The following is a 26,932-nucleotide window of genomic DNA, read 5'->3' as shown; positions in this document are numbered from 1 at the left end:
GGCCGCGGGAGGGACGACGGAGCGGAGTGCCAAGTATGCGTCGCGAGCGCAGGGCAGTCGGCAGGCGAGCGCGCGCGCAACCACACTGACCGAGAGGCGCGCCGCGGAGCGCCCGCGACACTTCTTTGTTTACGTTCTTTGTTGGCGTTGTGGCACGCAGCCCCATCCCGACATCGACATGCCGCTCCCGCGCCCGGGCCCCGCCCGCCGCGCCACGCGTAAACACAATCAGCTGTGCGCGGTAACACAAGACGCTCATTCATAGAAAGTGAGAGTGTTTACATTTGTCAATTGACTCATAAAAATGGACTGGTTAAAGAGGAGTTTATCTAATAAGAAGGAGGAGGTGGAGGACGGGACGGCGGCGGAGCGCCAGCGGTTGGAGGCCACCGAGCCGGCATCGGAGTCCCCGGCCGCGCTGAACACTCCGGAGCTGGAGTCGGAGCAGGAGCGCCGCGAGCGCTGGCGCAGCGTCTACGTCATCTACTTCACCATGTTCCAGATGTCGCTGGGCTTCAGTATAGTGCTCACCGGTGTCTGGCCTTACCTCGACAAGGTACATTATAGATTGATGGTTGATGAGGATATAGACATAGATAGTCATACGTCAGCTGCAGTTAGACCACAAGACTATACAAGACACGGGTTTACTTCAATAACATGCACCTAAGCATTATATTTGCCCGAGTACCTACTGTTTGTTTAGTTGGACAGCCGAAACACCTGATATTGCAAGTATAGTAAAAAGACGCATGTCACGCTGTTTTAAGGTACAATCTTTCAAAGCAATCACTTAAATTTGTTATCTTTCAAAGCGTGCAAAAACCTTGCACTCAATGCCACATGCGGAGTGCTACAATGTGGCATGCCATGTCCGAGCTACTTTCAAAATTCAAAAATTTATTCTGCAAGTAGGCCTCAAGTGCTCTTTTACAAGTCAATATCAAATTTATAGTAACATCATATAGTGACATGAAAAATACATAACAACATTTATAAATACAACAGCCAATACCTGGGTAAACATTACATTATAATAATCTTAAAATGAATAATTATTACAATACAATAGAGATATATAGTCCTCTTTTAAGTTTAAAGTTAATGCATCTCTGTTGTTGTTGTTGCACACACTTGGAAGATTCCTGTCTCTATATATAATAGAAAGAACCATACCACAATCCTACCCTGCAAAATCGTGACAGTGACAGCTAACACAATTTTCAAATGACAGTTAGCTGGCCCAGCCTACTGTAACCAATCACAATTACTTCAGTCACAAAAGTATGCTTTAGAAAAATATATGGGTACCTAGACATTAGACATGCACGATAAGCAATGTTTCATGCAGCTTCGTGCTACGAAATAGTAAATACACCAGTGAGTGTTGCTGCATAAGTACCAGTTGGAGATTTTATGGTACAGCCACAATTGCAGAGATAAAAAGAGTTCTGGGGGCTAATCAAGTCTTTGTTTACCGGTGAGCACTCCGCGTCCGCGTCCTTGCATCTGGCAGTGTGCAGTGTTGTGCCAGTGACTTTCACGAGCGGCCGACGACCCCGCGACCACACACTTGCGCCTGCCACCTTATGTAAACGACTCATAACAAACTATAGCAACAACACGCTGTCTAATTCCACCATTATCACAGTCATCTGATCAATGCACTACGCGGGATAATCGCAATCTCACTTGGAACTTTTAATCGAAATGACTCTGAACTTGAAGTAAATTGCCAGATAGATATGGGAAAGAAAGTATTCAAACACGGGACATTCAAGTGGGAGATGGTTGAGTAGATGTGCCCTGTTATCCGGTGTTCGTGTATGGAGAAGTGGAGGAACATATAGAAATAAATTTCGCGATCAGACTGCCGATTTTATTACTGAAAGGATTTTATGGTACTTACCTATTTGGGGATCGGGCTTTGCAGTTAATAGATCACTAGTTTGGTAGACCTGTATCTGTAAGAAAGCCTAACAGATGGCCAGAAATCTAAATGTGGAAATTTCATATTATTTCTGTCCCTAAAGGTCGACGAACTGTTGCCGCCACGAGTTGATAACAGAACAAACATTTGTTCTATTTCCAACCATTAGTTAATACATAATCCTCGTATCTATTACTCGTAGGTACGAATATAAGTTTCCTAGGTAAAATGTCGCTTTAGACCCTTCATGAACTCACTTTGGACATTTGCCCCATTCGTTACAGCGGCAGTTGAGACCTAGGGAGCTTTGTTCGCTGTCATTATTAACCGATATCAATTTCATACAAGCAGGAGGTTCTGTATTCGGTTGTGGCAATTTTTTTTATGTATGTTCACCGATTACTCCGACACCCGTGATCCGATTTTAGTAATTCTTTTTTTTTTGTTTGAATGGAGTTATCTCCAAGTTGGTCCCATTTTAATTTGGTTCTGATCTGATGATGAGAGCCATGAGGAATTGAGGGAACTCCTCATTTTTTAAAGGGACGTGTATGGTGATTTGAGAGTTTTCTTAAACTACTCGAGCATTTTCTTTCAAAAATCATCAATTTGATGAAGTGGATCTGATGATGATCTTTTTATGATAATGATGATGAGTTTTTTTAATGTAGTATGTTCACCGATTACTCCGACACCCTTGGTCCGATTCCGATTTGAGTAATTATTTTTTTGTTTGAAAGGAGTTACCTCCAAAATGGTCCCATAATATTTTTGATCTGATCTGATGATGGAATCCACGAGGAATTGAGGGAACTCCTCAATTTATAAAGGCACATGTATAGTGATTTGACTGTTTTCTTAAGCAACTCAAGCATTTCCTCTCGTAAACTACCAATTTGATGTACTGCAACTGTAGCCTTACCACGAGTTTGACTCTACATATTAGCTGCCGTGTTCGTAACTTACTTTCTATACATCTCGCTCGCATTAATACGATGCCAGTATGAGCGAGATGCATATAAAGTAAGTTACGCTATCGAATATGTCAGTGTCAAACTCGTGGTAAGGCTACTTACTGATTCTGCAGACCAGGGGCGATGAGGGTGGAGGGACTGAGGTTGGGGGATTAGGGTTGAGGCTTGACGAGTGAGGGTTTGAGAGGTTAGGGGGTTGAAGGGGTGGTGAGTTTATGGGTCGGGGATTGGGAGTTGAGGAATCGGGGGATAGGAGTTAAGTGGGTGGGGGTTGGAAGTTGAGGGATTGGGGGTTAGAATTAGGAGTTAAAGGGTCTGGAGTTGAGGGGTTGGGGATTGGCGGTTGAAGGTTGGTGGTGCAGGGTCGAGGGGTTCAGTGATCAGGGGTTAATGTGCTGTGAGGTTGAGTGATTGGGTCAGTGGCGGGGCGGAGGATAGATTTAGAGTACCTAGTGGCTGGAATGATTTCTCAGACGGACTCTGGGTAATTCCACGAGACTGTAACGTCAGTTACCAATTCTTTCGTGTGTTCTTACATTAATTAAGCAAATGTCCGCGACGACGGAAAGAGGCCCGACGGAATGGCCCTTATTCCCTGGCGGATGGGACGGCCGCTCATTTGGGATGCCACTTGTGTGGATACTCTGGCGCCGTCCCATTTGGCCTCTACTTCATCACGGCCTGGCGGTGCGGCGGCAGCAGCTGAAGCTCTAAAGCGCCGCAAATATGCGGGTCTATCAAGCAACCACATATTTGCGGCGTTTGCAGTTGAGACTTTGGGACCTTGGTGTCAGGATGCCCATAGGTTATTTAATGAAATAAAAAAGATGCTCCTCGACACCACTCGAGACCTTGGGCTGGCTCATTCCTTGGCCAAAGAATCGGCATTACGATTCAACGGGGGAATGTAGCCAGCATTATGGGCACCCTTCCGCAGGGAACAGACTTGGGGGACTTTTTTTGTTAGTTTTAATTTAGTTTTTATTTATTTGTAATTTATTATATGAGTCATTCTTTTTTTAGTTTCTGTATCTATTAATTACTATTTATTTTGAATTAAATATATTATTATACAATTAAAAAAAAAAAATTAAGCAAATTTAAGTATCCAGATATCTACCTGTAGGGCTACGCCAGACATACAGACACTTAAATTTGCTTAATTAATGTGAGAACACACAAAAGAATTGGTAACTGACGTTACAGTCTCGTGGAATTACCCCTCAGACCCCTCTAGGAAAATCCTGATTATTTATTAAAGTTAAAGAATGTATTATGATAAACATGATTGTGCTTTTCGTTCATGCATCACGCGTCACTCATAAGGTCTTAAAAATGCTTTAAAACTAAAAATAAATAAATAACCTTTTTTAAAAAAAAAAGTAAACAGACTTCAAAAATAATGAAATAAATTATCCTTTTTTAAGTATACGCGTTACCAACTGACATGTTTGAATTCGGCGCCAAGCCAAATAGTAACAATACCGTTAAAAAATAATTAGCTTTATTGCTTTGAATCACATTACAACTGTAGTAATAGGTAATAAACGTGGATTTAATTGTCTGTCTCTTTGTTACCTTTTTACGGCTAAATAAATTTGGCATGGAGGTCAAAAGCTTAAGCCCTGAAGACAGTCCTTGAATTGTTTTATATTATGAAATGAAGTTCTCTGGATAAGGAGCTGGAAATAACTCAATCTCAATTCCACACTTTTGTGCCAAGAACAGTTCGAAAATTAGTAAAAATAATAGCTCTTTAAAAATTACAACGGCAAATAAACGCATTGGATTTATACTAATATACCGACAAACATGGTACAGACTGCGCTAAGAAGATTCGACCGTGTCTACATAGGTACCTACCTACAGAAAGTATGTTCATTGCTGTCGTGTAAGTCAATCCACCGTATTGTACATACTTATATAGCCACAATCCTTATCGAATCGCACCAAAACAATGGTATGCTTCAAAATTTGGCTTGGCATCAACCTCAAACATATCAGTTGGTAACGCATATACTTAAAAAAGGATAATTTATTTCATTATTTTTGAGGTCGGTTTACTTTTTTTTGTAAAGAGTTTTTATATCAATATAAGGACATTAATTAACGGATATAAATTCATTGGTGAACCATATATTAATTTTACAATGAATCGTAACAAAAAGAAGTTGGCTGTCTTAACTCCGTGTCTCTGTGGATATCGCGTTTAGCCACTTGGGTGTTTGTAACGCGCAATATAACAGTGTGTTTTATTAATTAAAACCTATTACCCTAATATCCCTAAATCTATCAAACAACGTCAATACATTAGCGCTTGAGTTTTAATTTATCAACATTTCAACTGTTTCTTAATTACATACCTTATTGTTATTATTACCACATTATTTGACTTACGTAAAATCACGTCTGCGAGTGCGTTAATTGTAAACATAATACAATCATAAAATCATAAAATATTATCTTAACGGTGAATCACGAATTAACAAAGAAATTGATCTGCTCGTTTTTACGCACAGTACAGGCTATATTATATTTGTCTATGTTACTTTTCTACAATTTCGTTTGTTGCTATAAAACTAGCCAAGACAAATCCTGAACTTTACATTACATCTTACATCCCAAGTGAACTAGAACTTGGCACCCATATATGTAGATCTCGGTTCTTTTGCCGGTGAAGTCAACAATGACGCATATTCTTTAATATTGAACTTGGCTCTCATTTCACATTTGTTTTTGATGGGATATCATTACTTTTTGTACAGAAATTATTAGTATTCATCATGATTAACTTCGTAACTAGAAATCATTTTTGCTAATTAAAATATTCATAGGCGCTTAGCGTGTAAAAAAAACTGTTTTTTGGAAAATATTATAAATCGTAAAAAAAATCGCTGATTCCTTTATATTAGGTTCGTAACCACATAGTTACTCACCTGGATGGCAAATCAACTAGCTAGGTCCTCCGGAAGTGGGTTAGGTTAGTCAGTGAGAAAATCCCATAGGTTCGGCCCGACTCTCAGTTGGTTACCGCACCAATTGAAAACCCTGTGGCCACTACAGATTTAGCCAATGATACCACCACACCAAGGTTAGTAAGTTGCAGCGGAAACAAACTAAAGAAATATATTAAATTAAATAGACTTATTAAAAAAAAACAAAAGTTGTCAAAAATAAATAAATTGTTTTTTAAAAAATTGAGATTTTGTAAAGTTAATGTAAGCTTAGTGGATAAGTTAGATTTATACTCTGCTCAGTTAGAACATAGTAAATTACAATATGAAACTGACACACAGACATTAAAATTAAAAGTTCAGAGTTTGGAGGATTCAATTAAATCCTTAGATGCAATAAATGAGAGTTCAAAAAAGTTATCAATGAATATTCTTTAGCCATGGATGATTTAATATCCCAAATTAGGCAAAATTCAGAGCGGGTTGAGTCTCTGACCAATGGCCAGTCATGTGCTTGTATGCAAATGAATGGTCATTCGTCGAGTGGAGCACTCGAGCCGAACCTGTGTGACAGTTTGACTCCATCACAACAAAATGATAATAGCTCCTTCCACACTACACAACAAAGCACAGCTGAACCTAATGTCATTATGTACTGTGATGAAATTGGAAGCAATATGAGCACATTTTTAAACTATTACTTAAAGGGACTTAGTACAATCAACAATTGTCTGCCTCATAGTAGCCTTGAAAATCTCTCAAAACGAATTTTAAATGATAGTACTATTAATTCAAAGACAACACTGCTTATTCTTATGGGGAATAGGGGTAATGTGAATAAAAATAATTTAATAAAATTCTTTGAAAAATTAAAGACACTTATAGTGAATGAAATTATTATTTTCACATTCCCCTATTGTGATCAAATGTCAGAGGCAGAAAATAACACTAGGTGTAAGTTAAATATATTTTTATATAATCTTTGTACATATAGTGATAAGTTTAGTATAATTGACACTAACAAATTTGTTAGCAAATACCATATGCCTATGGTTTTTTGGACTAAAGGTAAGTTATACCTTTCAAATTATTATAAAAGACAAATAGCTTTGTCGCTATCATATTTGTTTGACATTTCTGCCAAAAATTTGGCAGTTTATCCTGCTTCTATTGAGCAGACCGGTATGAACTTGGTTTTGGTTCCAGTCATAACCAATAATTTAAATTAGCTCTTAAGACAAAAGAATCTGTCTCTGGCAATTTAGCTTTTAGTAAATCTGATGAAAAATACTGCAAACATGGAATGTACATCCACCTGGTGCATCAAAACATTCAATGTATTAGAGGAAAAGATTTACAGATTGAACTTTTTTTGAATGATTATAATATTGATATTTTATGTATTACTGAACATTGGTTGAATAATAATGAATTAATGCCTCAATTTAATAATCACCAGGTGGGCAGTTCGTTCACCAGACTTAGTTCCATACATGGTGGGTCATTAATTATATTAAATAGTCAGTTAAAATTTAAGGAACGTAAGGACATTGTATCCATGTCTGTTGAGCGGACTATAGAACTAAGTGCAGTAGAATTGGAGCAATTTATTGTTGTCTGTGCGTATAGGCCGCCTTTAAGTAATTTTGAAATATTTGAAAGCATAATGGAATCCGTCCTACTTAAAATATCACCTTCTAGTAAGAAATTACTTATATGCGGCGACTATAATGTAAATATTTTGGAAAATTCAACAGTAAGTTGTAGATTGTTGAATCTTTTCAAATCATGTAATCTCAACCACATGTTTATGGAGCCTACTAGAGTGACTGCCACTAGTGCCACCTGTATAGATAATATTTTCACTGATATTTTTCCTACCGCTAAAAATGTAATCAGCAAGTTAGAATCAGACCACTTAGGCCAATTAATGGTGTTTAAGGCTGTAAGGGAAAATACCTTGCGAAAACAAATAACTTTTGTACCAGTAACCTCTGACCGCGTGGAACGAATGAAACAAAGTTTAATTCAGGCGCTACCCTTTCTGTCTTCCAACATGAGTCCTAATGATATGTATAATTCATTCTTTCACACTTTTATGGAAAATTATAATGCGATATTTACTACAAAATCGGTCATGGTTAGTGATGCATCAGTTTTTAGTGAGTGGGCTACTGCAGAGTTACATCAACGAAGACGTGCATTGTATGCCTTGTATGAGGAACGGCGGTTCAATACGAGTGATGAATTTAAGGAATATGTTAAACAATATTCGAAAAAGTTTAAAATAGATTGCCATATCGCTAAGCGTAATTATATAAGTCAAACAATAAAAACTAGCTCTGATATAATTAAAACAACGTGGAAAGTAATTAATGTGGAGACTGGTAGATCAAAGCAAAGGATGAAAGATCTTAAACTAAAAATTGATGACAAAATCGTAGATTCCAGTTTAGATGTAGCAACAGAATTTGAAAAATTCTTCACCGAGGTACCAGCTTCCACAACTAAGAACTTAAATTCATCACCCTCGTCTGCCGTTACACTGTTAGAAGAGAATGTCCCAGAATGTACTAGAAACCTTAATTTTGAACATGTGAGTGCCTCAGATATATTAAAGGCGTTTAAATCAATTAATGTAAAAAAAACTAGTGACCTTTGGGGAGTCTCCGTTCATACTGTCAAATCCTTAATAGAAGTTGTAGCGCCTGACCTGGTAGTTATATTTAATAACAGTGTTGACTGCGGTGAGTTTCCTGATCTAATGAAACATAGTAAAGTCACTCCTTTATTTAAATCAGGTAGCACATCCGACCCCACTAACTTTAGACCGATATCAGTGTTACCAACATTCAGCAAAATTTTTGAAAAAATAGTTTTGAGTCAGTTATTGAAACATTTTAACATTAATAATCTAATGCACAACAAACAATTTGGTTTTACACGGGGTCGCTCAACAACCGACGCTGGTGTTGAGCTAATTAAACAGATCTTCGATGCCTGGGAGGAGTCACAGGATGCTTTAGGTATCTTCTGTGACTTATCTAAGGCCTTCGATTGCGTCTGTCATGAAACATTGATCAGGAAACTGCACTATTATGGAGTAAGAGGCTCGGCACTGAATTTAATAAAGTCTTACTTACACGGTAGAATACAAAGGGTTGATGTGAGTGGACAGCGATCACCGGGGTCATTGGTCTCTATGGGTGTACCGCAGGGATCAATATTGGGGCCGTTCCTGTTCCTTATCTACATTAATGACCTGCCTTACCTAGTAAAGACCCACCATGACATAGTATTGTTTGCAGACGATACTTCACTTATTTTCAAAGTCAAACGACAGCAACAAGCTTGCAGTGATGTAAACAATGCTATTTCTAAAGTAGTAAATTGGTTTAATGTTAATAATTTATTGTTAAATGAGAAAAAGACTAAGTGCATTAAGTTTGTTACAAGTCACATAAGGAATGAGCAAACAGGTGTCATTGTCAAGGATGAGGAATTGGAACTAGTAGATAGCACAGTTTTTCTTGGTATAACTTTAGATTCTAAACTACAATGGGGTCCCCATATTGCTAATCTCTCGAATAGACTGAGTTCTGCAGCTTTTGCAGTGAGCAAGATCCGTCAGTTAACAGACGTGAAAACAGCTCGATTAGTTTACTTTAGTTACTTTCATAGCATTATGTCATATGGTATTTTACTATGGGGTAGTGCTTCAGAGATAAATACCATTTTTGTTCTGCAGAAGAGGGCTATTCGTGCAATATATAAAATGTACCATAGAGACACACTTAGAGATAAGTTTAAGGACATTAACATAATGACAGTACACTGTCAATATATTTATGAGAATATTCTGTATGTACATAAAAACATTGCCAGTTTTAAGAAAAACTGTGAAATACATAATATTAATACTAGAAATAAGCATAAGCTCGCAGTGCCCTTCACTAGGCTCCATAAAATTAAGAAATCATTCATGGGTAATTGTGTAAGATTTTACAATAAACTTCCTAATATTATAACTGAATTGTCTGTTAGTAAATTTAAAAATTATGTAAAACGTAAGCTTATCTCTAAAGCCTATTATAGCACACAAGACTACATGAATGATGAAACACCGTGGGATTAAGTGTGATTGTAAAGAATGAATTATTTATTGTTATGTTATTAATGATGAAATTGATAATTCAATGTATATATATACCGTATTTTTTGACATTTAGATTTTATTCTAGAAAGGTTCTAGACTAGTATTTTTATACAATTTTGATGTATGACGATCTTTTTATGAAATTCTTATTATTAAGTTTACCATATCTATAATAGTTCAATGTTTTTTTTAGAACAATAATAACTGCATCAATAAATTGCTCTGATATTTAGATTAAGATGATATTTGTAAAATTTGACGATTTAAAAGTGCTTGTTGCTAGGCCTATTTGAATAAAGAATATTTTGATTTGATTTGATTTGATTAGGGGTACAATAAATTTAGAGATGAATTGGTAGAGCTGGCAGATGACCAAACGAGATGCTCGTATGGAACTCTCAGTAGGAGTAGCAGAGAAAGCGCTATGATTGTTTGTCCTTGTCATCGTCTAATTTTTTGTAATTTCCCACCGTAAATTTTAGTATGGCTTATGGTGGGCAACAAATAACACGACCAAATTATAATATATTTCACATAGCTTGGGTTCGGTGACAGCTGTCATCTCAATACAATTTCGAACCTTAAAAGGCCAAATTGTATTGAGATGACAGCTGTCACCGAACCCAAGCTATGTATTTTTTTTATAAGTAGGTTGTTTTTGGTATTGATGTTAAAACGAGTTTTTTTATTTGTCGCATTCCGTATGTTCTGTCCCTCGGGGGCGCACGCGTATAGCACATCTAGTTGATCGTACCATATGGAAAATCCCGAGTTTTAGATGTTTGTATCTTAAAAACCGGTTGAGTATAGAAAAGTTATACTAAAGAAATTTGGGGTTCTTAGTTAGCTTAAAGGGTTAAATAAAATGGTTCGTGTAGTACACACGGCAGCTGCGACGTCAGTTCCCTTCTTTTGAACTTGGCTTGACAGACACGCTGCCACGAAGAGCATAGATAAAGTAAACTATCATTATCATTATCACAAACGTAATGTTTGTAATGACAAACAATCATTATCATATTACAGCGTTTTGTAATGCTGGTGGTGACACATTGACCTCCAGAGCAGCGGAGACGTTGCTAGGCCAATAAAGAGTCCTTGCGGTCGTTTTCAGACGTATTATTAGCCACTTGCTCGCCGAGCGTACAAGTACATACCTATGTGATATGTGGGTGCAATATGTACAATACACGTCATGTATTTACCAAGTACCTATTCGTTGTTGTGTCAGGTCAGTATTGTTACGTTAAAAAAATCTTGATGATGAACCATCTTTAGAGTGATCAAAGCTTACGCGCTCATCCATTTTCAGTTCTTTTCTATAGCCTAAGTGACATAGGTAGTCTATAGGTATAACCGACTTATAAAGAGATATACGGAGGAGAGAAGTTCCAGCGTGCGTGCGTGCGTGCTGGACGCTGGTCAACCATAACACCTAGATATTTTGTACTTTGTATTTTAGTTATGACTGGGTAGGAGCAAGTGGTTTGTGTAGGGTTTTCGCAAGTGTGGATCCTTATCGAGAATTGAGTATCTAGCTGTGTGCGATTATACTTATTATAATTTAAAAAAGCGATATAATTAGTCTTAGATGTGTTTAAGGTGATAAAGTTATTATGCAGCCATCTTGCGATTTTAGCCAGTCCCCGTTCTGCGTGTAGTCTTCCCATGTGCTTCCGGATAATATAATAACAGTGCAATATATTGCTTGCTTCAACCTGCATGCTACACAACTGATTTATATACACTAAGAATAGTGGCGGCCCCAAAACATTACCTTGAGGTACCCATATGTAACTAAGCGTTCATTGCTGACGTGGTTCCCCAGTTTGACTGTTTGCTTACGGTTTGTAAGGTAGCTGCTAAGTACCTCTACGGAAGTACCTCTTATACCGACTCTCTCTAGCATGTTAATAAGGATGGGAACAGAGACAGTGTCAATTGCTTTTTCGAGGTCTAGAAACACTAAAATACATTCCTTGTTGTTATCTATTTCATCAACAAAATATTAGTTACCTAATTGTAAAGTAGGTATTTACTTAGAATTGTTAATTGGCCACTTAAATTAGGTAGGTACCTGAATAGACTATTAACTGCCACAGGCTGATGTTCTGAACTACGCCTCACAGTACTCAAATATATTTATCACTGTAGGGTGTTGGATCATTAGGATGTTTTGTTTTGAACTACTTATGGAGTATGATAAAGAAGCGACTTGATAGCGATAAAGGCAGTCAAGAATTCAAGATACAATAAATACGTGCTTATCCGCAGCGCACAGTCATGAAGCCATGATGTGCTCGTCGGTTTGTCGGTGATAATGTGCCGTCACGCTCGGGCTGTGGCGGTAATTTATTCTCCAGTAATTCGCCGTAACATGCGATATCACACAACATTGCAAAAATCACTGTTCGTTGCGCAAAAAACGGTTTAAATAATTTATTGCAAACGTGATAAAGCGCGTGCGCGGCTGGCTCTGCTTAGCTCTCGGGTAAAGTTCTCCGTCCTATGAGTAAGCCTGAGATAACGGGCAAAGTCTGATCGATGACTTCACAATACATAAACATAAGAACAATGAAAACAGTACCTATCTACTCTTTGTTAGAAGCTGCACTTATAAATACAAGCTACAGCTTCAGCTTTTCCATTGCTATCGCGGTCCTCTGGGTGTAGTTGAGAATAATTAGAGATGATCGCAACAAACCGTACCTATATAAGAAACCATAATAACCGCGTACTTTAGTATCTTCAGAAGAGCGCGCCTGCATACATTTTGGAATGTTAATGAAAGGCATTGGCAAGGTAGGTAGATAATTAGGACTGCATATAGTGCAAATCTGGAAGCTAAGCAATGCCCACACTAGATTGTTAACCAAGTGAAGAAAAGGCACCCATTTCTGTCGAGGTAGTTTGGCGCTCGAATGCAGTGAGAGCGTCTACAGACTTAGACGGAAATGGTGTCTTTCACCCGAGTTAACCACTCTACTTTTAATATCGAATATGAGGAAACCAAACAAGACAAGGCAAATTTGCAAAATCAGTAATTAAAGTAATAGTACTTTTGCAAATAGTGTTTTGGTAGGTTTATACCTACGGCGGTAGGGTTCCGTGGTCAACTAGGAATCGGAACCCTTATAGTTTCGCCATGTCCGTCTGTTCGATCGTCTGCGGCTTTGCTCCGTAATCGTTAGTGCTAGAAAGCTGCAATTTGGCTTGAATACATTAATCATACATAGCGACAGAACGGTAATAGAAAACTACAGAAAAATACATTTTAGGGTACCTCTCATACAAAGTGTTTTTTTTTTTGTTTTAACCCAATGGTGTGGGATATCTTCGGATAGGTCTTTTAAAATGAATAAGGGTTTGAACCATGGATCCAAAAAATAGAAAAAAATCGTAACACAAAAGCTTAATAATTACTTTCAATGAAAACTATAGCGAATACGATCGGTCCAGCCGTTTTTGAGCTGTTGCCAAAATTCTTCTCTTCTTAGTAAAAAGACGTACGAAGCGCTGCGTCGGTACTCCCTTATGCCTGTAATGTGCATGATACGTACGAATAGTTTAGCCTATTGCGACAGAATGGTAACTGCGGAACCCTACACCGAGCATGGCCCAATATTATGCTCTTGGCCGATTTTTTCCTTAGGACTTACTTGCAATCGGAGACTTCGTATGTTTGAAGATTAATAATCCTCAACGAAAAACATTTAGATTGCAACTTATAGTATGAAAAATGTATGAAAATCAGCGGGATTGCCTCTCACTTTTTAATTTTTTACTTTTTCGTTCTAAAACTGCCAATAGTTAACGACATTAGGTAAATACTCATACTGCCAAACATTTTACAAAACATAATGAAACTATTTTAGAGAATTTAAATAATAAATAACAATTTTAATGAGTAAAATAAGCAATTTTTACCTGAAGTATATTTTATTTTGTTTACATGAATAATGCCTAACAACTTTGGAACCTGTTGTATTGTACCTTTTCGTCTACGACGTGCAAGATCGTGCAAGAAAGTTATTGCAGCCATTATTTACAGGTGATTGTACAGTCACCTGTAATTTTGAGAGCGATAAGAGTGTCAGATATATTTGCGCGCTTCATTTTGTGAGATATTATTTGTGGTGACTGTACATGTAGCGCTGTCAGATCGCGTGAGTCGTGTTGTGTTTCGTAAATACATAAAAAAGTAGTTGTATGCAATCTGACTTTAATTGATATCACTATGAATAATGGGCAATGTTGGCCAATATTAGTGATTGTTGCGACGCCGACTGGGAGTTCCACTTTGGAATTCATATCAGCGAATGATATTCACTGTGTTTCGGATTGGTAATAATTATTATCAATCTATCAAGATACAGAATGACGCTTAACCATGGAAGAACAATTTTATTACCAATAGAAAATACACATCAATGGGCTTATTTCGAACTGTTTTATTGGCATATCGTAACATGGAGTTGGCAACAATAAAAATCTCTTTTGTGAAAAATCGTCAACCACTACATAAGCCACCAAATAAAATAAATAAATTAGAAGATTCAAAATTCACTCATTGGCGCGCGAAGACGCTCGTCTTACAGGTATACTAACTGGTAATTAATTATTTGTAGCTTCGTAAAAACTTATGCGTGTTATACAAAAATATTAATTGACTAATTGCTCATTGAAATGTAGGTACTTAAATGTTTGTACCTACTTGTTGTTATCATTTATTTTAATTTTAAAAACACAAGACCTTGACCCACACCTTACCCCCGCGGAGAAGCGAACATGAACAATAGAACACCGCGACTGACGCATGCGCATGCGGCCGGTTGTCGACGACATGTCGTGCGTCAGAGGACGGTAGGGCATCGTGTAAAAGTTGTGGAAGGGCTGATGCTCTCAAGGTAAACTTGGTCGAGTCGGGGAACGGCAGGGCACGGCGAAGTAAGAGTTGTAGAAGGGCTACGACCGGTTGTCGTGCGTCACAGGACAGCAGGGCATCACCGCGTAAGAGTTGTGAAACATACACCTAACCTATACTTATACAAAGCTTGTGATTAGAAGAAGAAAATCACAGTAAATAGTTAAGTAGGTAGTTAGGTAGTACCATAGGTACACTGAGGAGAAGCTAAGAACCCCCTAAATGATGATAATAAGTAAGCATAAAACAAGTTAGTAAGATCCACAACACAACAGTCAGTTGGAGTGTTACCAACTGTCGTTCCGCGACGTGCCCGCCTGAGTACCTGCTATTGATGTATGACGTCCATGATTCTTACATTCTTAGTCAGGAATGGCATTCAGCGACGGATGTTCGTCAAATAAAGAGGACACGCAAGATGATTTGTAAATAGTTGAACTCCTCATTAACAAAATTCTAATCTGGGGGCACGGTAGTCCCTCCGCTAAGACGTGTCAAGCGAAGCGCAAGGATATAGGATTGATATTGGGATTCCTTGTTATAAATAATAAATTACATATTTCAGTATTTTTAGCTATTCTCATTCGAGCGATAAAAACGCAGATAACGGAATTTAGATTTTTGATGGGCGTTTGCCAAGTGATAGTATACTACGACTATAGTCATTCTTTATAAAGTTGACCATTTGTGAAAAAAGAGTTTTAAACGTCAGGGATTGTATTGCTTTCAGCTAGAACCGGGCGCGTCGAAGGAGGTGCTGGGGCTGGCAGTGGGCGCGGCGCCGCTGGGGCAGCTGCTGGCGTCGCCGCTGCTGGGGCTGTGGGCCAACGCGCGCGGCGTGCGCGCGCCGCTCCGCGCCTCGCTGGCGCTGTTCGTGCTCAGCCAGGTGCTGTACGCGCAGCTGCACGCCGCGCGCCCGCGCGCCGCCGCCGCCATGCTCGCGGCTCGTCTCCTCGTCGGCATCAGCTCCGGTAAGCCTCCGCCTAACTTGTACTTGCTTCTCGCTAACGAGGCATCGCTTCTCGCTGGCGCACCGTTATCATTAGTCGAAGCCTCCCATCGATGTCACATAATAATGTGTCTGCCAAACATCTTCCCGTTTTGTCCGTCTCTTTTTCATCGGATGGTACTATTGTGTTGCCGCATGCCACGCGCTTACAGTCGCGTTTGACATACCTAAATATATGGAGAAGCGCGCGACCAGGCAAGTCTTGCTAAGGGGTTAAATGGATATAGGGTCATGCTGATATCGCCAGTCCACTTTACCAATGTCAGTCACTCAGACTGTAATATTTTTTTTATTTTTATTTATTTATTTAGGAAACAAACATTCACATATTAATATATATAAGCTTGAGTGATAACAAACAGACCTTTAGTTCCATTGAAAATAAAAGAATACATAGTAAATTACAGATCGAAACAGGGAAGGTGTTAGGCATCTTCTTGTCTGTCACGCATACAGGGACTTCAAAACATCGGTAGGTAATTAATAAATGCATGACATAGTAGAGAATTTAACATGGTATACAAAATAATTAAAAATATATGTAACGCTATAGTTCTAATTAATATAATCTCTATCTGCAGCGGTATCATGGTCGTGTTTTTGTCACTTGTCATATCATGCGTCACGTTCGCACTTACGTATTTGTTAGAGCGTGACAGGTAGGGTGACAAATGATAGACAGCCGACCATCTTAGCCCTGCAGCTCTATGATAATAGATCTGCATGTTTCATTTAAGTAAAATTAAATCAGAGTTACGTAAAAAGATGGCCAACGTCTTCAAACTTCGGCAGTAGGAACTCGTTTTGTGTTAGAAAGTTCCGTTCGTGTAGGTAATTATAATATTGCATAAGTCCCAAGTCGTAGATTAGAGTCTGACCGAGGCAAGTTGGCAGTGGTTTTGACAGCCCAAACAGTGCAAGTGTTATTTTAAACGTCAAACTTCTATGAAATTAAATCATTTACTTAACACTTCCTCAGGCTGGGCTGTCAAAATTATTGCCAATTTAGCTTAGTAAGATTCTAGATGGCAATCTTTAAGAGCAATTCCTAGCTGAGCAACTTTTCAAATCTCGAATTTTTGAAGCTATGTTTCTGTCGCGCTGCGGTGGGCGGGAGCGGGAGCTATCTAAGTGTGAGTGCGCACACACAGACGCGAGACGTGAGCGCTCACTCATTGCGCGCCGTTGCGTCGACATGTCGACGTCGCCCGCGAGCCGGACGGAATTCATCCTGCGCTGCCCGAAGCAAGTTGTTTTTGGTCTCATATCACAGATCTCATATTTTGATCACATAATATTGTTTTTCATTTTTATATTATACTGTATCTATTAATTACCATATAGGTAAAAACTGCAAAAAAGAATGATGTCCCTGCTTCGGTCGTCGTCGTACAGTCAAGTGCAAAAATATGTATCGAAAGAATCTTCTCATAAATATGGTACTACGCTCTTATTACACTGGTATAAGATGCTATGAGACATATTTTTGAGTAAGATGTGTACACCCATATTTTTACACTTGACTGTACCTATCCGTGACAGTAAGTTGGGTGTGATCATGGTGTGTTGTGAAATTTTGTAAGTAGGTATAAATATATGGTTAAACTACAATCTATTTTACTTGTAGTACGATGGGGCTAAACTTGGGTCGCCTTATTGAAGAACGCATCGCAATGACAATCTGAGTAAAGTATGTTGGGGTAATGCCGGACAATTTTGGGACCAATTGCGAGAACTCGTGAAAAAACGTTTTTTCAAGATCTCAGCACATGATAGATTCTTGAAGTACGGAGCAAATCGTTAAATAATAACCGTAGATTCGGCCTGAATTTTGGTAATTTTCAATATAGAACGGTTTCAGTTTTGTACCTGTGTAAAGATGAGACATACTTTTTTTAGGGTAACGAGTGTTTTGCCATCAAGGGAGAACATAGGATGATGAAAAAAAGTTGCTTCTAATGGAAAGAGAATAAGATATCACAAAAAATAGGTCCGGTTTCTACCCTTCTCGAATGTATATAAATTGCAGCCACCAATAATTACAAACTTAAAAGTTGTCATCGAAAGTTTTTAATTCGTATTTTTGAATCCGATCTTAACCCTGATACAAAAATTGGTAAAATTGTGGCTCTCAAACTTTGATACCTATGTCAGAAGGAAATTGTGGCTCTCAAACTTTGATACCTAATATAAGGCAATTTGATATGTAAGCAATGTGCTAAGAAACCTCTTATTGTAAGGTTTACCCGAAGTAATAAAATAAAAAAAAACGACTAAAATAATAGATAGGTTTCGAAGTTTTGACAATTTAAGATCTCGTGAACTGTACAGGTTTAGTGAAAGTGTAAATGTATTGTTTATTGAAAGGAATGTACTGGAAGATATTACGTGCTTAAGTAGGAGGGACAAAAATCGAAATAAAAAAATAATCGTGCCCAGTCATTTTTAATGAAGGTCGCCAAAAAAATAAGAATCAAACTTAGAAATCAAAAAGACTAAGTAGTTCTTTAAAAAGGTCAAAGTCACTAAGAGCCCATCTTGAAGTATGGAAAATAAGTAAAATTGCGATTTTATTGGTATAATTTTGAAATTATATATATAGTTGATATACAATCTTTTTTTTAATAAAATGTAAGGATCGTATGTAAAGAGTAAAGTAAATATATAGGAAAAGGGAGCCCTCTTGAAGCATTTTAAGGAAACTAATTTCGAAGCCCTATCTCTATTTTGTATCCGAAACTAGCTATGTATGTATGCGCGCACATCTACATATGCATCTGTATGTGTAGGTACTTTATTGCAAAAAATTGCTCATATGCTATCTATTTTACTCGATTTTGTTATAAAATTCAACATGTATCATCATCTCTATACAATATAAATACTCTTTATTGCACACCTCAATAAAAGAAAACAATACAAAAGAAAACAGGAACATAAGCACAGGTAAACAACATGCGATCTTATCGCTAAAAAGCGATCTCTTCCAGGCTACCTTTGAGTTGCGGAAATTAAAAAAATGACATTGTCCGTAAGTAGGTGTACATACACATACAATATACATACATACAAAATAGACTCCCAAAATCTCTTCCTTTTGATTTACCGTCGCGTTGGTAGTGGTACTGGATAAAAATAATGGTACGAAAGTGTGATCAAGAAAACAATAAATGTGATAATTAAGTAGGTCAGTAGGTAAATTGAAGAAAATGTAAAGTTTGACAATCACTGCTGTTTTTTAAATAGGTAAAGATCGGGTTGTTTCTCTCGGATCTTTACCTGGAAGGGTCAAGATCGGATATCGGTCTGCAGCAGTCCTAGGTCTGTTTTGATTGGATAGTTATATAAAAAATATCGAAAAATAAATTATAAATTAAAACAAAAACAGTTTCGTCACAATACGCAAAATAAATTACAGGGCGAAGATCGGATAGAAGAAAAAAATTGCGAAAATATCTTGCTCCCTGTGATTGCGCATAGCACAAGCCCGACGCCCTGAGCGACGCGGGGACACTGGCAGTCGAGGCGCAATGAAATGGCATCTTACACAATGTTGCCAACATTAAAAAAATAAAGCCAAATTAGGGAGACATGAATGTCCTACGTTCTTCACCCGCATCCGGTATTTACCCAACATACCTACCTTAATCGTTGAACCGCCGCATTTCAAAATGGCCCTTATTTTGATATCGGCTAGCCGTATTGTAATACGGTGGATTATACAATACGACTGCGATACTTATATATAAATCCCCTCGTTAATGTAATTTCATTTTTGCTATCTAGTGGCAAACATCAAAGTAGTTATCTTTTACTTGTGACGCACAAGTGTGAGCAATGTAAAATACTATAAATATTTCTAAAAAAAATTGCCTTGTTTATTGTGATTAATTGATTATTAAATTCGCAAAATGCTGTCGTTTTATTTAAAATAATGAAATAATTAGACCAGTTCCGAAAGTACCGGGAAATCCCTGTTCCTATTTCCACCAGTACCGAAAATCCCGGTTCTTTAAAACAGTACCGGTTCTGCAATCCCTAATAAGGATGTTATGCCCATCACTAATCCTTCTGTGTACGTATATTTATAAACTGTCTCCGCCTCCAATTCGTGCGATAAGGACAACTGCAGCTCGGACTAAAATTCACTCGCAAAAAACTCAAAAATCGAGGTTTCGCTCTCGACTGTTTCCTCCTCCAAAACGCAACCAATCATTATGAAATTTTGGAAATTGCAAGAGGAAGAAATAATCTATGCCGCTATGTTTTGATTTTTTGGATATTTATTGTCATATTTGTATACTGTGCCTTTTTTTACAGCCAATTCAATTGAGCCGTTTTTGCGATTTTTGAGGCGCTGTAAGTTTCTTCAAAATAAAATAATCCAAAAAAGCAAAACATAGCGGCACAGATATTGATGATATTGATCTTATTTGAAAAAATCATTGCTCTAGGTTCAAAATCCAGGGAGGAAATAGTCGAGAGCGTTTGTATGGAAAAATCACCACTAGGAATTCCTCTTAATGCATCTTCCATAATGTGTCCATGAATGCTGTGCAAATCCGTATGACTTGTATTTGTGCCTGGACCGGCAATGATCGGTTATAATCGTTCAGAGCTATAAAGATGCAGACACCATCATCTTAACATTCTTAACATGCAGGGTGTTTATTTAGTCACCTGCAATAATTTACGATGTGTTTATAGGTCATACCGAACAACTTTCACTATCGCGGAAAAAAATTGGCTTTTTTTGGGAGAGTAATTTTTATTTTCGCGATTTCGGGGTTGGTCCCATAGTAAAAGTTGCTGAATACGAGTATGACCCATTTAAAAATAAATGTAAATTATTGCAGGTGACTATATACATACATCCTTTATTAATACACTATTCGATCTAGGCCACCATGAGTACCCACAACACAAACATCTAGGCTTGACCTAGTGTGAGGGCTACTGTTAATCCAACCGCAATGTATATAAAATTTATAATTACCTAGTTTTGTCAACCCTGCCTCTAATCAACTCAATTGTAATATGATGGTGTATAGGTGATAATCTTAACTACATTTTTTTACTAAATTAAACTTGTCTAAAACAATAAAAATTACAAAAAATATATAAACTTGAACATATATAAAAAAAAAACAAAAGTTAGTCACCGGGCGAAATTCGAACCCGTAACACTCGTTTCTAGCAGTCCGCGTCTTAACCCGCTGGGCCAGACGGACCATATTCTGCGTCGAAAGAAAAACGCATGAAAACTCGAAAATACGCGTTTTCCCAAACATAAGACTAATCTAGATCAATTGTATACCCCTAAAAATCCCCATATACCAAATTTCAGCGAAATCGTTAGAGCAGTTTCCGAGATCACAGAAATATATATACATATATATATATACAAGAATTGCTCGTTTAAAGGTATAAGATTTATGTGATACCATAATGACTTTGTTTTCGCGCACGTACCTTTTTAATTGTTGGCATTGTTGCTTACTCTATAGGTATACCCCGGGTAGATACAGTCAACCATGATATGCCCTTTTGGTTCTCAGTGACAGTGTAGTCTTCTTTGCGTTTCAGCGAGTATCGCGGTGGCGCGCGCCTACCTGTCGGCGGCCACCACGGTGTCGGAGAGAACTCGCGCGGTTGCTGCCGTTTCTCTAGCACAGGTGAGTCAGTATAGGTACCTGCTTATCTAGGCTTGCAGTAGAGGCGAAGGTTGGAGACTCCTAATCAAGAAGAGCTAAAGTTCAGGAGCCCTGGGTTTGATAATGCGACGCTACTCGTCAAGTCGTCACTACGTGCACTCCTACCAAAAAGTGATTTTCTTATCAGCCTAAGCAAAATGATTAAATGACAGGTAAAGTGTGGTAAAATAATGTAAACAAGCCTAATTACCTACCTTATTCATTTCTTCGTAATATTGTACTTAATATTGTACTTTTTGTGGACATCTATGATTTAATAGCGCAATTTCTAGTTAAAATATAAGGTAATAATTATTAATATTTAAATGAAAACAACTATCGTAAACCTTTTAAGTTATCTATTTGTTAAATGCTATACCACCAAAACATTTTCATGTAAAATGCTGCCAAGGCGAAACCCTAAGGCTGGACACGCTGGACACCATAAACTGACAATGTGGTACCTTTTGTTTTTCCACTGTTTATTCTTTATGTTTGCTTAGGTACGGTTGATAGGTATATTTACAAAACGGTATCCATATTCAGATAATTGTGTTTCACGTTCCAGGTGCTAGGGTTTGTGGTGGGGCCGGCGCTGCAGGCGGCGGCGGCGCCGCTGGGCGCGGGCGCGCCGTACGCGCCGGCCGGCGAGCTCGACGTGCGCCCGCGCCTGGACATGTACACAGCGCCCGCCTGGCTCAATGCCGCGCTCGGAGCGTTCAATCTAGCGCTGTTACTGCCGTGTAGCTTCAAGGAGAGGAAGATAGCGGCGAGAGAAGCTATGTTGGCTCATGGGAAGGGATCCGGTCAGTATATCTTTTTTTTTTAATTTAAGGAAAATTTTACCTACACCTCCGGTAAGGACGCGAACCAGCGACTATTGGAACACCAACAGCTACGGTGGCCTATCAGATGTGAGGTGCGAATTGGTCGCAGGTTCGAGTACTGCCGGACGTGTACATTTTTCAATTTTTCCTTTAATTTATACCTACTTACTTTTCAACTTGATAAAAAATAGTTCCGGTCAGAATACCTTACATAGGTCCATCATAGTAATATAACGCTGAACTTGGCTTGACTGAAGAGATAGCCGCAAGAGAAGCTATGCTGGTTCATGGGAAGGGATCTTGTGAGCTTAACCTGGCCCTACTACTGTGCAGCTTCAAAGAGAGGAAGATGGCGGCCAGGGAGGCTATGCTGGTTCATAGAAAGGTTTGGTAAGTAGATATCTAAATGTTCACAGCGACGTCATGCCTTAACGTAGCGCTCAACCTAGCGCTGTTGTTGTCTTTTGCTTCAAGGAGAGGAAAGTAGCGGCCAGAGAGGCTATATAGGCTCATTAGAAAGGCTCCGCTGTGTATATCTAAAAGTACAGCGCTTTAATGCGGAGTACAAAATGGCTCAAAACGGTTAACCTGGAGCTGCTGTTACCTCGTAGTAGCGGCTAGGAAAACCACGTTGTGGAAGGGATCCGGTTAAATTTTTATAAGTTTTTCTTGGATTAGCTTTTAAAATGGCACAGGTAGTGATTAAATGAATAGATTGGACCTGAAGTCATTAGTGAAATCTATCAGTATTTTCCTCATAAGAGCTTGCATATAGTGTGCCAAACCGATACTTTCAAAACAAAGTTTTCAAACAATTCCTACTTCTGTTCACAGAGGCGGAGGCGCTGAAAGCGCTGCGGCCGGACCGCGTGAGCAGCTGGACGCTGGTGTTCGCGTTCTTCGTGCTCAACTTCAGCTTCGTGCTGCTGGAGACCCTGGCCACCCCGCTGACCATGGACCAGTTCGCGTGGTCCAAGGAGCAGGCGCTCAAGTACATGGGCGCGCTCATGTCGGCCGGCGCGGTGCTGGCGTGCGCCACGTTCGCGCTTATTACGCCGTTGACTAAGGTCTTCCAGGAGCGGTTAGTACTGCTAATACTATATTTTTATAAGGGTTTGGTCTCCTCTTTTCTTTTTTATATATAAAGATAGGCAGGCGTTTGACCACGATCTCACCTGATGGTATGTGATGATGCGGTCTACGGTGGAGCACGCTTACCTATGAGATACCTATTTACCCTAGCCTTGAAGAGACCCAGATTGTACTCATGCGGAAACAGACTCGGGCAGGGCATTCCACTCCTTGGCATAAGGAATGTTGAAGCAAAACGCTTCGTGCGTATTTGCGGAATACCTACCATGAAGCGATGCCGGACTGCCGATTGTCTGGTAGTCCGATAGTCCTCTTGATATGGAACGACGGCAACTTTCTGTAGAACGTTAAAATTGAACCAAAACTTTAAGTGCTGCGTTCGTCTCTATACTTATTATACGAAGGCACTGTGATGGAGGTGACCTTGCTATGGTAACTTTTTGGAAATTTTGAAAGGAAGTTACAATCACCAACCCATTTTATGAGTACATACAATTAGTAGTTACTTTTTTATATTCTGTATCGTTGGGCCCTTGGGCTCTCGCCAGACTATATAACCAAGAGGAGTTTGTTGTCGGTTGATGCGCGAGTTAGGACAGGAGATCCACTTGACGTTTTGATATATACTCTGAGTTTGAATAAAGATCTGCACACAACTCCAGGGCGATACTCCTGTGGGGCGGCTTCCTCCTGGTGGGGCTGGCGTCCGTGCTGTGCATCCCGTGGGGCCCGGGCGCGCCGCCGCCGGCGCCCGCCAACAGCACGGAGGCGGGCGGCGGCTGCCCGGCGCCGCGCCAGCCCTGGTGCGCCACCTCGCGCGCGCTCACCGTGCCGCAGTTCCTGCTCGGCTACACGGCCGTGTCCGTCGGGTACCCGCTGGGCGTCACGCTCATACAGACGATATTCTCCAAGGTGCTGGGGCCCCGGCCGCAGGTGACTAATAAGGCTTTTAATATGATTTAAATCTACATTCAAATGCTGTATAATGTTTCGGTCTTGTTAATTTAATTATTAAAGTTACATAAAAAAGTTCTTAAAACAAATTCAATAACTAAAACTTGTGCCGGAACTTGGGCCGGTGAAGTGAAAAACATTCACTCGATATGAGCTCTATTACTTGGATTTTAATAGCCTACCCGGTTATTTTACTGAATTCATGTACCTACTTTTATAATAATATATGGAATGCAATTTGTTACAACGTGTTCTGTTCACGAAAGTGATTCGGGACGGTCGAGTAACGGCCGCCTTGGATGTGTACAGGGCGTGTGGCAGGGCGTGCTGACCGGCGCGGGCTGCGTGGCGCGCGCGCTGGGCCCCGCGTGCGTGGCGCTGCTGTACGCGCGCCACGGGCCCGACGCGGCCTTCGGCGCCACCGCCGGCCTCACGCTCGCCACGCTCGCGGCGCTCCGCGTGCTGTACGCCCGGCTGCAGCCGCCCCAACCACCGCCCGCGCTCGCGCTGCAGCCCCTCAACGGCAACAAGGACCCGGCCTCGTGACACCGGCGCGCGGCAAAACGCCGCTTTTAGATGGGATAACGGAGGATCAAACGAACAAAACCAAGTAACTGGGACTGAGACTATTACTAGTCCGGTAGCTAATACTTCTCTCCGAGTCGGTAAGCTTAAGATAAAACTAAATTTTAAGAGTGTATTAGTGTATTAGGTGACCGCACGGGAACTGATGAGCGTTAAGTGTGTGTCAATGTCAAGTCTTCTATATACAAGATGGCAGACCCTTCAATAAGAGAGGAGAGGTGGCAGACTTTACAACGCGCACGGTCTATCCATATTAGGTATTCGGCATTTGTCGACAAAGTACTCGTTGCTCAAAAAACGAATAGGTAGTGGAAAAAGTGTTCATAACAAATATTAACGTGCCAACTGATGTTTTATTTTTGTATAGTAGGTATATTTACAACTAATTATAAATATGACTTCTTTTGTAATGTGGTTAGGAGGGGGGAGAGGCAGTGTATCTCGGTTCATATTTAAGGCATAATGTTTCTCGAGTGCGCATTGCGGTAATAGAGAATTCAGCGCATTACTGTACACATTGATATATTTTCGTTTGTCCATTTGCTGAGTATATAGCAAAAATAAATTTCTAAATACATTAATATAATAATATTAATTACTCCCTGTACATGTGCGTGCAATGAAAAAACGGTAGAATTTAGAAGAATTGATCACATTTCTTGGACGAACTATTGCCGCAGGGTGCTGTCGGTTCAGGTTCAGGAGGTACCTACTGTACCTAGTATGTATGGTAAGTGGGGCATATAAGGCCCACCGTCATTTGAAATGAAATATCTTTTTAAATAATCAGGATATTATGTAAAACTCACTTAAAATAGGATTTTCGTTTATTTAAGTTTCTTCATAGACATTTTTTACACATAAAGTCCAAGCCCCACAGAGTAAGTGCAATAAGGCTTGTGTTGTAAGAACTAGACGACGATATGTATAATATATGTGTATGGTGTTATAGTTATATGAGTATTTACTCATTATATTTTATTATATTGATATTTTTGTTCATAGCTTGTCCGTATTCAAGAACAAAGTTCGGCAAATTTTGTTTTCTAGAAATTGATCAATTTGGTTCCAGTCATATTTTTCATACCTTTGTATGTTTTCTTAACTTACTTGCATGTAGTACACAACTAAACCGGTAATTTATAATTGCGTAATTTACATTTCTATGTAATAGTTTTCTTAGTAATGTAGGAAACTTTAGGCCTATTTTTAGTCCATTTACTCTAGACATATTTGTAAAAGGCTGTTTGTTTTCTAAATAAATTAAAAAAAAAAAAAAAAAAAAAAATATATTTTATTGATTGTGAAACAAACGGTTATGAAACATACATTGCAGTGGAACCTAGACTTTCCTGTAGGAATAAGAAGGATAGGACCTGGATGTTAATAAATTATGTGCAAACATAAGATACGATACAATCGGTGACAGTAGGCAAATGTAAGCACACACGCTTACAACATTAAAAATGAAATCTTAAAAAGTAAACAATTTAATCGCTATTTGTCTTTTTTTTAGATAACTGTTTAAATTCACGGAAAAAATATCAATATCGTTTAAAAATGTATTGCGGCTACTCATTGCACGTGTAATAAAACTATTTCTGGCGAATTTTGTGGAGCAAAAATCTATCTGGGAGTTTATAATTTTGAATACATAGAAAACACCCATAACTCAGGTATAAATATTTGTGATAAACACACAAATAAATTCCCTTTACCAGGATTCCGACCGGGACCTCTTGCTTCGTAGGCAGGGTCCCTATACCGACTAGGCTAGGAAGCCGTTAAAACTTCATACTTATATCAAAATAGTTGTACAATACAATACAATACA

General features: G+C 39.0%; 1 protein-coding gene across 1 annotated transcript; it reads left to right on the top strand.

The window, feature by feature from the left end:
* Window positions 1-26,075, top strand: LOC133522508 (major facilitator superfamily domain-containing protein 8). The gene is made up of 7 exons (XM_061857866.1): window positions 1-556; window positions 15,669-15,909; window positions 21,534-21,622; window positions 22,209-22,446; window positions 23,302-23,548; window positions 24,222-24,492; window positions 24,823-26,075. Exons 1-7 carry the CDS (start codon window positions 305-307, stop codon window positions 25,057-25,059), a joined length of 1,575 nt encoding a protein of 524 aa, XP_061713850.1. The 5' UTR covers window positions 1-304; the 3' UTR covers window positions 25,060-26,075.
* The last annotated feature ends 857 nt before the right edge of the window (window positions 26,076-26,932 follow it).

This window comes from Cydia pomonella, chromosome 11 (genome assembly GCF_033807575.1).
Source record: "Cydia pomonella isolate Wapato2018A chromosome 11, ilCydPomo1, whole genome shotgun sequence".
NCBI lineage: Eukaryota > Metazoa > Arthropoda > Insecta > Lepidoptera > Tortricidae > Cydia > Cydia pomonella.
Note: the sequence above shows the minus strand (reverse complement) of the source record. Positions and strands in the feature narration are given on the sequence as shown.